This window comes from Copidosoma floridanum, unplaced genomic scaffold (genome assembly GCF_036245765.1).
Source record: "Copidosoma floridanum isolate Cflo_tuat_1 unplaced genomic scaffold, Cflo_Japanese_pri ptg000012l, whole genome shotgun sequence".
NCBI lineage: Eukaryota > Metazoa > Arthropoda > Insecta > Hymenoptera > Encyrtidae > Copidosoma > Copidosoma floridanum.
Window position 1 is genome coordinate 439,033 of NW_028321889.1, and position 17,498 is coordinate 456,530.

Genomic DNA, 17,498 nt, shown 5'->3' on the forward strand with positions numbered 1-17,498 from the left:
TACCAAGACAGAGCCGAAAAAAGCTAGAGACTAAAATATATGTATACCTACGAACTTTGTTTGCCAAAGTAATTGTATGGGTGAAGGAATCGAGCTCGCCAAATATTAATCCATTCGTTGCACAAACATTTCAGTGCAATTTAATTTATTTACGCTCGTTTGAGCAGATTTCCCGTGGGTTAACTGAAGAATCAGGTAGATTGGGGCGAAGCGAACCTTTTTTTCGTATTGTTCTCTCGCAAAAGCAAATAATAAAATGTGAAATAAAATTTAAAAAATACACAGATAATCGGATTACAATTTTTTATTGTTTATTTTGTGATTTGTTTCTTCGTTATTAAAAATATTTTAAAATCCGAGCTTTGCTCGAGGTACGTCTACACATTGCACTTTAACGAAGCTTCCGGTAAGCAAGTTTTTATTTTCCCTCGTTGCATTTACGAATATTTCTGTTATCTTCACAAATAAAAATTATTTGAAAAAAATATCACATCAAAGGAATAAGCTATACGTTGAGTGAGCCAGCTTTTCACGCTAATTGTATTTTTTCCAACCTTGGCTTATCGATCCAGCCGTCGGTACATACAATGCAACGCAAACCTCTTGCCCCTCGTAATTTTAGAAAATATATTACCCACAGCATAAAAGCTTCCATCCCCACAATTTTACAATAAATTTTTACCCCGAAAAATTTTTTTTGACGTCAAAGGTAAAAATTCATCCATATTTCACGTTTCATTAAACGAATAAATTTTACTGAAGCCAGCACGAAATGTTGATAACCGAATGGATCGTCGCGAAAGGGCGTCAGAAAGAAGTCTTGAAGGTAAATTTTTTACGATCGACCAAACAGAATAGCCGAGAGCTAGGCAAGAAATACTGACGAGTGCTTGTCGACTAAAAAGGGGCGAAGGGAAGGACGGCAAAAAGAAAACGTGGACAAAGGAAACTGTTGCTACATACAAACCATCAAAACAGTGCATCCTACGTGCACTGCAAAGGAGTCGTACTGTACGGCTAGGCTATATGCGTTTTATTTATTTATACGTGTTGCATCTCACTAAAATTGAAAGAGTATAGCGAAACACAGCGAACGATAGCGAAAAATTGAAGGAAAAAAATGTGAGGGACGCTTTTTCGTTTCGTTGTTGAAATAAAGGTGTACAAAGGAAAGGATGTGTATTGGTGTATGCATGCAAGTGCAGAAAACAAGTCGTTTTCTATTACTGTTTCGCTAAAAGCGAGCTTTGACGCTTAAAGTACGATCGCTTTGTAGTGCGCTTCTAAGTACACCTTTTTTCGCTTTTTCGAACGTTGGTGTGGTGTGTACACCCGACGAAACGTAATTCTCTCAGCTGAAAATTTAAACATTTGATTCCAATTGGTTGGTTCCATAACACAACCTCTCTCGTTCGTGGATTTCATACTTCCTGCTAAAAGAATTCTGTTGGAGGGATTTCAGTGATATGTGTATTTTGGGTTAGTAAAATACTTGTAATGATCAAAAGGCTGACGTGTCCAGATGTCACAATAAAACTGTAAAATTTATATAAAACTTTTTTTTATTTCATTTGAATTAAAGAAACGTACCACACATAAATATTTTCGCAACATTTTTCAATGACTACGTATAAAAAGTCATTACCAAATTTTTGTCACCGATTTTCGTGGCGTCAATATTAAAATCTACTGCTGCTACAAATGTCAAGTACCTGCGTTAACATCTTTCATTTTTCTCTATTTTTAATGCAAATACGAATAAATCAATTTTTTTCCATTATTACCAGGAAAATTCCGTTATTTGTTGTTTCCATAGATGAGGGTATGTATCTTTTTGACAAACAGTTACAAAAAATTGTACATTAATCACAATATAAAACGATTTAGTTAACGACCTAAAATATAATAATTTTATTTAAAAATTATTTTTTCTAAATGACTAATTGACAAAAGATCATTTAATCGTTTCTGAGAAATTTCATTTAGGATTGAATTAAAAGTCGTTTTTCTGAATTGTTGACGGAATTTTAACTCATATTACAAAACTTTTTTTCAACAAAAATCACATATCCTATAAGATTCTGATAAAACATATTTTACGTTTTAAAAGTATGTGTTTGTAATGGGAAAAATATAAATCATTAAGCTGATTTTTAATTTCGTGCCAACATTATAATTTGAAAGGGCTGAAAGAAAAAAAGTATGTTTAGAAAGTTGTCATTGCTGTACCTTATGACAGTCCATGGTAAAAGATAATATTTTAAACTCCAATATTTTAAAAACTAGTACCGATACGTTAAGACAAGTGTAAATAATTATCGATACCTTAAAAAAACATTTAATGTGTAACATATTTAAAAATCAAGAAAACTTTGATTTGTTAGCACCGACGGATTTTCTACCTCAAAACAATCTTCAAAACACCTAACGTTTTACGTTTCCTCCCGTTTGTTTATCATAAGACTGACTCATGCAGGAAAGTAATCAATTACCGATTAAAAAAAAAAAAAAACCTGTTGATTAAAAAAATTTTTAGTGAAGTTAAATTAAAGTCATACGAACAACATGTTCGAGGATATTTATTTTATAGCTACACGTTTGAAGCAATGTGTCATTCTAACCTATTATTTTAAAAACTTTTCCTTGGTCTTACGTTATGTGTACTGAAAAACGTTAAGTCTGCTAAAATTGTAAAAACGACGCCATTGAAACTCTGTTTTAATTGTCTTTATGCGTTCATAAATAATATTATAACGAATGGCGATACACAAATTATCCAAACACGATTTTCCATATTCATTACCACCGTCACCGTACTACTTAATCGAAAAAAAAACAAAAAAAACTTCAAACAGCCAAATTTCCTCTTTGTCAATCTGATTGGGTACAGCCATGCAGTTGCACATCACTATGGGGATGAGTCGGCAAGCTCGACTCAGAGGGCGCTATAGAGAGATATAAGCCTCTTAGTGAGCTTCGTAAGAGTGAGGAGACAATCTTGAGACCACTCGTGATTGGTCGGACTCCATTTGAGGCTCATAGGGTGTTTTATAATATACTTGTATGAATATGCATGTATACGTATACGTATATGGTGATGTATATACTAAATACTGTTTTCAAACTCTCACCTTTTCCTCTAGTTTACAATGGAAAATATATCTGTATATCCCTAACATGGCGTAGCATATGTACAGACATACTTTCTGTTCTAAAATGCTCTAATCCCGTCGACTGGAGGCTCTACAGTGGGTATATTATTTGTCATAGTCATTTCTTTGTACATAGATGTAGTGATTTCAAGTAGTAAAATGTGCCTATAATAGCGCCCTCTGAGCCGAGCTTGCCACAACTCGTAAGCCCCATATATATGTGTATATACGTAAACGTGGAACAGAAAAAAAAAGAGATAAACTAAACTGAGAAAGATAGTATTGTCGTCACGTATACCCACACGAGTTTGAGCGACATTTTCGAATCGACCGACCAACCGGAATGACAATACATGTCCCCGAAATCGCTTCACAGCAGCGTGCAATTGACGCGAGAAAATCCGACGTGTTCCTTTTCACCTCTCTCTCTCTCTCTGTATCCGTATCACATGCCCCCCCCCCTCTCTCTCTCTTTTCGATATTCACAACGACCATATTCATCTCTCGAGAGTCTGTCAGTCGCAAAATTCGCGTTGGTGAACAACATCACGACACACAGTGAAGGCTGAATCATAATATTATTGTCCCCTAAAATATACCTAGACATAACGAAAAACAGGATGTGTACCCAGGATGATTGACAATGAAAAAAAAAAAAGTGTTAAAAAATTAAATTTTTCCCGTCGTATTTGCCCTTCAAGAGTTCCTCCCTAAAATCAACAGCAGCCTCCCTCACGTTCAAGACCATTTCCCTGACGGCCAGAGCGGCCTCCCTCCGCTTGATCCTCACCAACCTCGAGCGCATCAACCGACGCTGTCGATCCAGCTTGCGCCTCTCGGCCCTCGACTCCTGCCGGACTGCCCTCTCACCTTCCGACGACGGTTCGACCAGCCCCGGACTTGGTGACGGCACACCCTCGGCCTCGACCTCCTCCAACTTGACCCCACCCTCGAGCTTGACCTCCCCCGGCGCAATGGCCAGCCGCTCCACCTTCACGCGGACGTCGCGCACCTGCCCGCACTTTGGATTCTGCTGCCGGTGAACCAGAGCCACGTGCATTGCTACGTACTTGGCCGAGCCCGTCTTCCTGCATTCAAAGAAAAAAAAAAAAAAACACACGACAAATAAACAAATTACTCACGCGTGTGCACGTGTATACAAATATGTATGTATATTACAGGTAATGGCGCAGGTAAGCCTTGACGAGGTCCGATTGGTCGCGGGTGACGCTCGGCACGTGATTTTTCACCACTGGCTCGGCCCGAGCGTAGTGCGCGCTGCGACACAGGGCCCTGTAAGCCCGCGCGACCGCCTCGTCGGCGACACCCTCCTCCCCCAGCAGATCCGACGACAATAGCTGGGCCCCCGGCTCGTCCAGCCGCGTGTACCTCGCCAGATCATTGATCGACTTCTGGATCCTGTACACAGTATACATATATACACACACACACACACACAAATGATATACTCGCACGGGTATAGGGTGTATACGTACCTCAAGTTGTACACGGCCGCGGCAACGTAGGGGTTGGCGAAGAGAGCCGACTCCCGTACGAAGGCGTCGACGCCGCCCTGGTGGCGCAGGAAGCACCGCAGCGAGTCGCAGTGCTGCGAGGACAGGTTGCCACGGGCCGCGCAACTCTCGCGGAGCACGCAACGCGCGACCTCGTCCTCCTCGAGTTGTTCGTCGTTGCGAATCTTGTGCTTGGCCAGGCTTTCCCTCAGCTTGAACACTTTGCTCGCGTTTTTTTCAAAGTACTTGCTGCCGAAACTACGGGCCATGCTGCCGCTCGTTTATACTTGGATAACAATGACACGCGCGCGGTATCGGTTATTGAGCGGCCGTTGCGACTGTTGGTGAAATGCGTGCACTGGAGTTTATCCGTATAAGTAGGAGCTGTTAATAATAAGGCGACACCGCTTCATTGCTTCGTAACGATCATTGGGTTTGGCGTTGCGACTCGTGAAGCCCCGGGCTCTATCGCGCTGTAGAAATAAGTACGCACATTATTTATAGCTACGACTCACTTTTACACATGGATATATATGTATACATTTTGAGTGCCCCGATGTGAGGGGGGGCCTTTACACGCGATAACTGCGATTAAAGCAAAAGATAAAAAAGTAACGAACGGAAAGGCATGTCCAGCGGGGACAATTAGAATAATAATTATGTACTTATTGATGCAATGCTTTTTAAAACAATCGGTCGTCGGCCCGAATTTTTCCAAAAAAAGTCTAAGGTATATCATTGCGTCCTGCTTGTTTCCCCCGTTGGTATTCCTCCCATTGTTTTCTTGTTCTTTGCGCGTTTGCGTGTATAAAGGCCCGCGATCGTGACTGTAATGACGCGACTTGTCATTGTGAACATTGTTCGCGCGGAAGTGGTGTCTCGTGACCAATTGTAGTCCCAAAAATGAGATGAATGACTGATCTGGGACAAGAGCTTGGACGCGAGAGAACAAATATAATTATGATGGCGCGTCAGTACGAAAAGTTCCGTGAGTTTGTGTGTATACAACTTGTGATGGAAAATCCGCTGAGACCAAAAGTTGATTTTCAAAGGGTCAAGTATCATATTGTATACGTAGATCGCGTTAAAAGTAGTGGAAAATGCCAAAGCTTCGTTAGTAAAAGTAGGTTTTAATGTTTGTTTCGTCAATGTCTCGTGAGTTGGCTGAAAATAACAATACCGGCGTGTAGAGCGAGAAATTTCCAATTAATTTCGAATTTTACTGTTGCCCGATCCCACTCGAAATTTCGAGGTAAACGATATCCAATTTATTACCGTCCGATGCCATTAGGGCGAGCGAGACGGACAGCGCGTGAACTAGCAACTATATATACGCCTATACATATAATATACTTCCGGGTAGGGCTGCCGCAAGACTCAAGAAAACATCGATCTTTCCTCGTGTCGTCTTGAAAAATCAAGGCAATATTAAATTTTGTCGAGACATCTTGGGTACATCTTGTACTTGAATCATGCATCAAAAATTAATTTTTTGATCCAACGGCTTGGATAAAACTTTTTTTTTAATTTAACAAGACTTGTATGCTGTAGTATTTTTACTGAAACGGCTTATCGACAAAAAATTTGTAATGTTTTGTCATTTACAAGCTATGAACTCCTTCGAGGATATCACAGGAATTTACGTCCTACCATAATGACGCGCTATCTATCGCTAACGAGGCATTTCGAGACTTATCGTGATACCAATTTTTATTAATTCAATTTTTATTTTCATTTCTCTTGTTTAATCGGTAGTAATAACGTACTATTAATAACAACTTCGAATAACTTGATGGTAAATTAATCATGCGAATTAAGTTTACTGTATGAAAGACGAAAAATTTATGGGTTTAAAAAAAATAATCTCATAAAAATGTGAAACAAAAATCCTAAAATGCAAAAAGTTTATCGTATCGCGACATTTTTGTGCGAGTATAACTCATAAAAACAGGCCACTTTGTTTTAACTGTAAAATTTGTTTATTACTACCTATAAAACAGTGCTGAACAACATTTTATTCGTAAAAAAAAAAGAATAAATAAAGAAATCAAACGGTATACTGTCAAAATCCATTTCGTTTGATGAGCAACGTTTCAACTCTCTATATAAAGTCCTTTTCAAACAATATTATAATAACTCAGCAATTATTCAAAAATGAATTTTGTTAAGAGTAAAATCATACGATCTATTTCGTATATGTCAGCTCTCATAATGAAAAATGAAAATTAAAAAAAAAACATTTTTATATACATGTACATTACACAATAAATACAAAATATTTAGATACATAAAAAAAAAAAAATTAATTTAAATGAAAAAATAATTTGGAAAAAAAATAAAAGTATTCCAAAATTTATAAAAATATTTAATTTGAAATACTTTACAATAATGGTTAATATATACAAGTTATTAAACTTATTTGTCACAAAAAAAATTTTTTGTCAAATATTGCACTGTAAGTAGTGATGAGTAAGAAATTTTTTGGCAAAAAGACTGCAATATCTTTCAAAAATTTTCTTTCATATTGTTTGAAAAACTTATAACCAAAAAATCATTTCCAATTCTGCTTTCTCATAAAAATAATGCAAAGTATAAATAATTTGCGTGAATAAACTTGTTTCGCCATTGCTTCTATAAAACAATTTATTTTATTTTATTTGACTACAACTACACCAGTAAAACTTTTAAACATTAAAACTATTTTTAAATTAATATTTAAAAAATCTAAGGTGTAAGTTGAATAGTGACTGTTAACAGTTATTAATAATATCAACCAGTGTTCAGGTAAATTATATATCTTACACACGCAAAAAAAAAAGCTCCGAATAGGTAATGAGAGAGGGTGCACTTAATTAAACGTAAGCTCCACAAGGACACGGATGATAAAAAATTTACAGGCTAAATCCGTCTGAGCTCCCCTCTAGTCCGAGACTTTTTTTTCATTTCCTCCAACGAAGCTCCTTTTTTACTCCTCATTTCTCTTTTGTTTCCAGCGCAAAGCTAAGTTTACAAGAGCTGCTAATAAAAAAATGTTACACACCAGCGTACCGCGTAAAAAAAAAGTCCAATATTTTGTCAGAAGAGGAGGAAGACGACCCTTCACAAAGACAAGTTGCCTGTTTACAAAACCTTTGGGAGCAGACTCTTGAATGCTTTTCTCTTTGTAAGTGCAGAAAGGGTAATAATAGCAGTACTTTGAACAATAAATGAAAATAAACTTTTCATCAATATTACACGGTGTTTCAAGCGCTTTTACTGAAACATTAATTTTACCGTAGTCACCGCTGTACAAGTGTATGTAAACTATCGCAACAAAAATTTGAATAACACAAAACTTTGGTTTGCCAATAAATTCGGCTGAAAAAGTTTTTTTCCAACAAAACACGGTAATTTTAGGCAGTCGTAAAAGTTCTTGGGTTAACATATATAAAAATCCTCGAGGTAGGAAAATAGGTTTTTGGCGCACTTCACTTTATCTGGTGTATGTAATACATAACGTACCAATCGTGAATCTTTTCGTACAAATCCGACTTAATGCCTCATAATAATTCTAGCTTTCACGGGGCGCTCAAGACTTAACACAAATGCGATATTCGGACGATTTAATGCCTCCGACATGCGAACAAAAGTTATAACCCCCCTCTGCTCCACTTTTGTTTTGGCTGAGCCGTCTCGGGGTGGTCGTTATTAAAATACGATCGTATTTCTGGGGCAGGTACAGGCGAGTGTGAACGGGATGTTGGGGTCACTGATATTAACATATACATAAGGTATATTCCATGTCAAGTCAGACGGTCGAAAAAAATATTTTTTTTTATAAGCCTTACAAAAACTTATGTCCAAATTGCCAGGAAACCCAAACAAAGCAAAGCACTTATTCTCGTGGCAAGTGGTGTAATTACTTTTTTGAACACTTTAAATGTAATTTTTTTTAAGACCATTTTGTATTATTTGTATTCGAAATTTTTTTTATTGTTACATACAGTACTTGTCAAATTTGTTTTCCAGCAAAGACAAATATTGAATATTTAATTTTTTGGGAGGAAAAAATTTAAAACGTAAAAGTGGAGAAGTACTTGGAAAAACTTTTCAAAAATTTTATTTGGATACTTTAACTTCATTGTCTAAATTAAGTAACACTATTTAAAAAAAAAAAAAAACAAAAAAAAAAAAAAAAAAAAAAAAACATGTTTCTAATCAATAGGTTACAAGCAGCAATAAAAAAAACAATGCATTATATTTTCAGAAAATTTTCATTTGTAAGTAGTTGAAAGTTTAAAAAACAATAAAGTTTTTCCACTTTTTGAAATATTGCTTACAAACAATTCATGTGTACATGTATTAATCATACCACTGATGGCGTTCGTTAGGCAACTTTACCAGAATAATCTTCAAAGCAGCAGATGCATGACAAAAACGCTTGCTTACAAACAAGAATCTAGTGACAAACTATTCCAAGTACGGGAGGTACCATGCAGGGAAGAAAATTTGTCTGAGTTAACGAGAATACCCTTACGGCATTCCGAGAATTTTCAAAGTTTCGGGAAATTGCTTAGACTCTGCAGAGTCCATGGGGTATGTGCCACACATGTCTCTCGTGATTAGAAATCGGATTCGTCGTATTTCCTGAATTGCTTTACAAAAACCTTTTCTTTTATTTTATTCATTTTAAGACTCTTGTGAGTATTTCAATGAATGTTTATTAATTCCTTTTTTTGTATAGGTAAATAATAGATATTTTGTACAACAACAGATATTTTATTAGGACATACCCTACAACTTCCTCGATGAATTTCATCACAGTCGTGAAAAATTTTACTTTTTCTTTTTCCTCCCTACGATTTTTAAATTTTTTTTTTTTTTTTTTTTTTTTAATACGAAAAAGGGTTTTGTTTTTATTGTATCCGGATTAAGAATGTCTTTTAATTCTTATATCAGTGAAATTGTACGTAGATAAAGTTTTTTCTTCTTGAACGATTTTAATCATGTTGCTTTTAGAAACAAACAAGTCTTAGAAACTCTTACTGAAAAATTAATAAATAAAAAAAATATTTATGAATCTGGGACTTTTCCACTGCGTAGTGATTTAAATTCATTTTATAAAACAGAGTCTTTTTTTTTACAAACGCTATACAATAAATTAATCAAAAATTTTTAAATAATAGTTATTTGAAGATTTTAATGTAACTCTTTTTTAAGCTTATCGACGACAATTTTTACAAAACACGCATAAAAATCATTTTAAAAATCAGTACTTTAGTTACTTACTGAATATGTCTTAAAATTTTATTTTTAATAAATATTAAACGTTTAGAGTAACCGATTTTATATACATATATTTTTCACTAGTCAGAATGTTCAATATAAATGCGAATAAAATACCAACCAGCTAACCCAATTAACAATTAAAAAATACTATAATTTCAAGGAAAATTTCTCGCATAATCCGAAAAATCTACTCGTACACTTGGGTTGAAAAAAAATCCACTTATGTACCTGCACGAAAATTCGCACATCGTGATTGAACAAGCGTCGAAAATGGACAAAAAAATTGGTAAAATTTTGATGACGTGGTATAATTTTCCCATCGTCCTCGATAATATCGATGAACAAACAATGCAGGCACGCCACACCGCCTGCATTCCTGATCGGCAATTAAAACAGCCGGGGACGCCTCTTTGGCCGATAGGTACGAACGTCGATCGTGCCGTGCTCAATTTCCGTTCGTGTATAAAAAAAAAAAAAAAAAAATTCAAGCGAAGAAAAAAAGGAGCGCATGAACCAAGCTAGGGGAGAAGGGGAGGTCAGCGGCTGGAGTGTTTCCGAGCCTCGGGAATTTCCCCAATAAAATTTCTCCGACTCGATGAAAATTCCATCTCGAAATTAAATGCCGGTCTTCCCCTCTCTTGCAGCCGTCATCAGCCAAACGAGCGACAATGTAATGAGTTCGACCCCACGCGGCCGAAGGGCAATACGCTGCCTTTTGACGACAACGCGCTTTTATATGGATCTCGCAAGCGAGCTTTCTCTCGAGCTCACTTGTCTGTGGGTATGCGTGTACGGATGTATAATACTCAAAGTTTGGAGCTCGAGTGATTGTTGTAGTTTACGGGGGAGAGAAAAATGCTTTCATCGCGATGGAAATGCGTCGTACGCGGGGTGTTGGAGAGTTTGCGGGATACTCGTTAATCGTGGTCTTTCGATCATTTTTTGGAAAATTTTATTTTTTTGAGGGCATGAGCGAAAATTGCAGCAGTGCACTGTTGATATTTCACGTGATGATACATTATCGCTTATTTTTTTATTTATGTAGTAATTTTTTTTTGTGTTTAACTTAGGCACAGAAAAAAAAAACAGCTTTGGTTTTTTAACATCTCAGCACTTTTTTTGCGGAAGAGGGTGGTCAGACAAAAATCGTAGCTATATACCTTGCGAATAGTAATTGACTTGTGAATTTTCAATTTTTTTCAATATAAAAATGAATGACAATTTGGTTGGTTGACCAGGAGTATTTAAATAGTCCACCAAAGTGTCTTTCATTTTTATACTGAATTTTGGACAACTGAGCAAGTTTGAGATGATTGGAGATATTATGATTCCTTGTGTTTTCCAATTTTTGTATTTCTACAACTATTGCGTAAGCACATTTTTGCATCCATATTTAAAACGATACAGATCAATTTTTATTTTTCTTAAATTATAGGGGCACATAAGATGATTTTTTTTTAAATTTATTAAAATAGTAACTATTGTTTGTTTTTAAAGTTATTTATTTTAATTTTAGTTGAAAGTAAAAAACATTGAATATTATGATTATGGTAAACATGTATTGGAGATTTACAATTTTTCACGAGCCTTGTAAATGTCAACTTTGAATGTTACAAACAAACTATGCAGTTTGAGGCTCGTAAAATATTTCTTCTCGGCAAATCTTAATGAATTTTGAGGCGTTGAGATTATCTATGCAAAGAAAGCTTTCTATCAAGTTTGAAAATAACCTGATTCAATTACTTTAATGAGTCTAGTTAATTAAATAACAACTTAGCCTAGTTTGATCGTTTTAAAACTTTTCAAGATGATAATTACAAATTTTCACGTATAATGGAACATACACCACGTAACCAAATGGTACCATTCTTACATCATATTCAAAATGTGTTTTACAATTAAAATATTAATTTTATTTAATATAAAAAAAAAACTTTCTCTAACGAACACGTACTATCTGCCATCGACACTCTCAGTCGATGCATCGAAAAACACAAGGGGACTTTACACTTCTTTGAATCCACAAAAGCTCGAGCCAAATTCAGGTCAGCATGTCTCGAATACACACTCCACAACCTCCTCCCCCTCCAATTGACTCTCTCTCTCTCTCTCTCTCTTATACATACACGTATTTTTTTGTCAAGTCTTTTAATTAGAGATCTCTTTGTGTATTCAGCGCGTTGCTTTAAACTCGCCACCGCTCGCACTTGCATTCTCTTTTTTGCAAGTATGTCACAGGTACATGCACACATGTGGGACATTTCACAAAAATTCTGTTACTCCATGCCTTACGGCTATTCAAAACAAAAGGCATTGGATTGCTTTACTCATAAATCGTTTTTTTGATTATTGTAAATTATTTTTTTGACACCACAAGATAAATGTGGCCTCTACAAAAAAGAGAGAGAGATAATCATGCGATTCTTTCATTAAAACTGTGCTCCTCATCGAAATCGGAAGGTTTAATACAAATTTAGTGAAAAATGGGAACAATGGCCAAGCAATGGAAACAAAAAAAAAGCCCCGAAACAAAAGGCACAATGGATCCACAAATGAAAGCTTGCGGTATCCGACGACGCGACGCACAGCAATCTCGGCGTACACGGCAGCTAAATCAAAGCACGATGCGCAAAGTACAAACACGCAAGGGACACGCATAAATCCGTAGCATGAGAAAGAGAAGGGACACGAAATCAAAGGATGTACAGATGAATCTCGAGGTGCGAATGAAGTGGTATCGGTCTGTATACGTGAACATATACGCGTTGTTGGCTTACTATTTTTGACAACGTTCCCTCAAGATGTATGTGTACGGAGATACTTGAAAGCAAAGTTGAACAAAGATTCATCCTAAAGACAAAGTCACCAATGACTAAACAAATGTGGAGACGGAACAGTAATATACTGAACAAATATTTGTACCACATTAATACATTTCGTACACATTAATCTTTAGGAAAAACTCGAATCGTTTTGCTGGTGTACCTACAGATTTATTTAATAACCGCTTAGACGTTGAATAAGCAATCACTCAGTATAAATGGCAACATGTTCATGTGTTGGTCCATCAGTGAGAGCTTATATCAAAGACATTCTGTGTTGGAAAAGGGTGGATCTCTTTTCAATGCAGCAAGAATGGAGAAGGTACCTTTTCTTCCAAGAACTATACCCCTTACGTACTTTCCGTACCATCCTTCTCCACAAATTATCTACCAACTCTGTTGCAACTTGCATGGCAGCAGGCTCAATCCAATCTACCTACATATAACGTTTTGGGTGTATAATAACAATACTGTACGTCGATAACGATGGTGTTAGTGTCACATATAAATTTTGGCCCAACAAACATAATTTCTCAGAATTTCTTGTTAATGTCTTACAGGCTTCTAATGTCCATATCAAAGATGTATTTATGATGGACATTAGCAGTCTAAAAAGCATCTACAAAAAATCTTACAAATGGTAATAATGTTGAGGGAGTTCAGCTCAACTCCTAGGCGCCCTCTATACGATAAGTACTACAGTATACATCCCTTACAACCAGATCTAGTGAAATTACCTTATCTACTAGGAGTGCAGTTACTGATTTTTGTAAACAATGAGTTGTTGTTGAAAAAAAATTTCATATTTTATAATCAAATTTATTAGAAATTGACGCCAAAACAGAAAACATTATACCCGTGTTCGTTTCAGTGTTTCTTGGACTTTAAATGTCCGTAGTAGGATTGAAAAGGATTTGGATCAAGTGTCAAAATATTTCACGTTCAAGTTTTAGGAAGAAACTTGGAGCTAATATACATACCCTATTCATAACGTTACCAGTCACAAGCGCGAACCATGAATTTAGATTGGAATTCCCAATGAACGTTGCACACGAAAATGTTTTACTCCAACGCGCGAGTTTCAAAGTTCGAATTCGAGTTTTGCGTGTCCAAAGACATACGATCTGTAATAATTCAGAAAGCACCGTAACCATTTTCGCACGCCATCCGAGCTGAATGTACGACTAACGTGATTCAATTTTCTTTGTTTCAGGTGAGATATTGCGAAAACAAACTTCCAAAAACAAGCATCCATCGTAAGTTAAACCGATCCATCTACCATTATGTTACACAACAATAACCGACACATTTGTCCATTAAATCGTTAACGAACGCACCTACGCATAATATGCGGTGTTAAAAATACATGTGACACGTAGTTTCAAAAAGAAGTCACGAAAACTCTGCGAGTGTTCGCAGGCGCAATCAACGGCCTGTAAGTAATACGTAACGAACGAAATTGAATTCCTCCGAATGCGCTGAAAAATCGCATTCGCTGCAACACGAAGAGCTAGAGGGAACGAGGAAGGCGTTGCAAAACAATAGTCACGCCAGAGCAGGTAACGGGAGTAATGAGAAAGTGTGCGCGGGGGAAAAAACAATAAAGGGCCCGGACGATTTATTAAAAAATATTTTCCCACTCTAGTGACCGTTGGAAGATTGTATCAAAATAAAAAAAAAAATAAAAAAAAGAGGTCGAGAATAAAAGGGAGGGATTGAAAATCCTATGCACATATCGAATTGACAGTGCGCTCTGAATTTTGTGAAAAATAGACGCATAGAGCGAGGGTAGGCAGCCGGTGTTGAAGAAAGGAATCGAGATGAGCGGGAGTATGGAAACGAAAGAAAGGAAAAAATAACAATAAAAAAGAAAATGATGGGAAAAAAAAACGAGCGAACGAAAGGACGTATTGACAGACACTCTGAGAGCCAATCTCAATGTATTTCAGGCCGAGCGAGAGAGCGTGGGTGACGTCAATCGCACGCGTCGCAGTTTCATCCCCATTTTTTTTTTTTTTTTTTTTTTTTTTTTTCATTCTCCCATTTTTCCAAGACAAAATCATCGTCACTTGCGAGAATCAGCGCGAAAAAATGACGCTGACGTGGGTCACGGAAAATAAAAGACTATCGTTCTTTTGTTCCTTACTACTGTCACACTTTTGCTGTACCTACCACTACAAGCATTATGCAAACTTTGTAGGGCATGGCGATTCTACCTCTCTTCAATTTTTTTTTTCTTTTTTTCTTTTCTTTTGTTCAAGTACTCATTTAGTTTTTTTTTCCTTTTCTTTTTTTTTTTTTTACAAAAATTTGATTCCAAAACTCAGACATGCGAAAAAAAACAACCTTTCTCTTGGTGTAACTCGTCGTCCAATCCCTTTTTTCACGACCGCCTAATGCTTTTTTTAGCAAAATGACTAAGTGACTCGTCTTCTATTCGTCAGCTCAGGGGAAAAAAAACTCTTTTCATACTTCCGAGCAAGACAGTTACTCATCAAATTATGTTTTTTTTTTTTTTCTAAATGTTTGCTCAGTAATAGCTATTATCCTTGGTGTAAAAATTATATTGAAAAAGAGAAAACAAGATTACCAATAAATAGTAGTATATTTTATAATTTTTTTTTTCTTAGTGAACACAAATAAATGATTACTCCTAAACAAGGAGATGTGTATACACGTAGTATGATAAAATTTAATAACGATTTAATTTATGATAATAATATTTAATGATAACAAAAGCGATTAAAAAGACACCAATGGTAAACAAAAAAAAGTTTGAGAATATTTATCCACCAATATTGATAAAGTTACTCTATACAACTTTAAATATTCAATTTAAAATCCGATGAAAAATGTACTATTTTCCACGTACCGACTTTAATTTTTTTTTTTTTTTTTTTTTTTTTTGCACATTGAAACGAAATTCAATATAGTCATCTTCTCTGCGTTTTAATATTTTGTTTAATACATCACAATTAGAGCGGAACGAGCTCTTGTTTTGTACTCGCGTGACTGATAATCAGAGAGTGTGGATGTTGCAAATTGTTTTAAATGTCCTGGCAATGGCGTGAAATATTGTGCTACAATTGTATTTGTCACAGGAAAATTGAGGTCGAAGAGCGAAGAAAGAAAAGAAGTGAGCGTGGACAAAAGTGAGTACAATGTAATAAATCCATGTAGACGCCAAGAGGCGTGTCTAACCATATTATATTTCTTAATCGTTATCCATTGCAGCTTTCTCCCCTTGGGGAACAATAGAACTCGGGAGGGGGACAACGGAGAACTCGGGTGGAAGAAAGAAGATTGAACTTAACTGGGGTCAAATTGACTCTAGTAGGGAGTCCCTGCTTTTAATATGGCGACTTCCTAATAGAGTCAGACTGACTCCTTTTGAGACGCTCACCGTTTGCCAGCTCATCGTCGTTGACGGCGTTCTTTCTTCTTTATTTGTGTGAAATTTTACTGCGAATAACAAGTCTTGTCACGCGACGATCTTGTCCAGTAGAATTTAAATAATTTTGCCCTTTGTTCCTACGATTCGTATAAAATGCTATTTAGTTGTACAAAATTAATTTGCGATTAATGTGAGTTGAAACAAAGAGAAGATATTTCATTCGTACATGCGAAAATTATATTTTTAGTTGCAATGTGCACAAAACAATATTTTTGTACCATTCCGATGCAATATACATTATTTCTTGACAATAGGTAAAAAAAAAAAATTTTATGACAATGATGTCAACGTATGTGATTACATAGTTACCAAAACTAGGATTTTTACACTTCATGTTTATAATCCGCGAGCTTTTCAATATCCATCCATAATGGCTTTTGATATTAAAAAAGCTGCTTTTTCCTCAACAAGTATAGGTTAGAAAACATCACCAACACTGTGAACTTTTCTCGAAATTAACGAAAATTATTAACTTTTCTCTTTAAAATTCTGTTATTCAGAACAAACATTATATTTTATCTTCTGCACTCCTAACAAAAACTTTAACTTTCATTCTATAGAAATCTAGACAATTTCAGCGAAACTGAGACCAAGATTCCAATCAATGTATATATGTCTTTACTGCAAATCCAAGTGTGTTGTTTCAACAATTTTATTGTTATAATACTTTTTACTAGCTTTCATCCACGTATGGTTGTACATGCGCAAGTGTATAATAACAAATGTGTGAAAGAGAGAGGTTATGTTTGACGGAGAAGTGTTACTTTTTATTTTTTTTATTATTTTACTTTCAATAGTTGAACGCTCTTCTCTCAACAACTTTAAGCTGACTTATGAAATTTCATCCTAATTTGTTGAAAAAACGATGCATGGAAAACGATTTGCAACCACGAAACACCCCTCGATCAACATAACCTCTCCCACCCACGAACTGTTGGGAAAAACATTTCGAGATGATATTGAAAATCATCGACCAAACGTGTAACTCGCTCGGTTCCTGGAAACCAAACTGTACCGTGAATATCGTCAATACGTTCCCAACATACCTCGACACCCTCGACGTAAGCTCCATGACACGGCAAGAATTAATTGAGAGCCAACTTTGCACTCAACCGTCCTTTTTGTAATAAACCCACGTAGTCCGGTACCCATTTCCACGGTGTATGGCCACGTAGCTCTTGCGTCGAAAACAATGGCACATAATTAGTCGTTTGCAATTAGACCTGGTGCTTTGTCAGGGTTTCAGGCTGCGCTCTTTAGCGGCCGGGACGCTGAATTTACATGAACT

At 36.1% G+C, this 17,498-nt stretch overlaps 2 protein-coding genes across 4 annotated transcripts in view; one reads left to right on the plus strand and one right to left on the minus strand.

Annotated features, from left to right (window-relative positions):
* The window catches only part of cpx (synaptic transmission protein complexin), a 341,835-nt gene that overhangs the window by 308,871 nt on the left and 15,466 nt on the right, over window positions 1-17,498 (plus strand). The window lies entirely within an intron of this gene.
* LOC149375058 (uncharacterized) lies at window positions 3,771-5,115 on the minus strand. Its single transcript, XM_089590223.1, has 3 exons — window positions 4,649-5,115; window positions 4,332-4,571; window positions 3,771-4,240 (listed from the first exon to the last, which is right to left on the minus strand). Exons 1-3 carry the CDS (start codon window positions 4,933-4,935, stop codon window positions 3,814-3,816), a joined length of 954 nt encoding a protein of 317 aa, XP_089446349.1. The 5' UTR covers window positions 4,936-5,115; the 3' UTR covers window positions 3,771-3,813.

What these genes read in the sequence shown, in the direction of transcription:
- LOC149375058 (XM_089590223.1), bottom strand. Translation starts at nt 4,935, where the DNA reads ATGGCCCGTAGTTTCGGCAGCAAGTACTTTGAAAAAAACGCGAGCAAA. An exon ending in GCGGCCGTGTACAACTTGAG is followed by an intron (nt 4,572 to 4,648) that starts GTACGTATACAC and finishes TACTGTGTACAG; the next exon opens with GATCCAGAAGTCGATCAATG. An exon ending in GCTTACCTGCGCCATTACCT is followed by an intron (nt 4,241 to 4,331) that starts GTAATATACATA and finishes CTTTGAATGCAG; the next exon opens with GAAGACGGGCTCGGCCAAGT.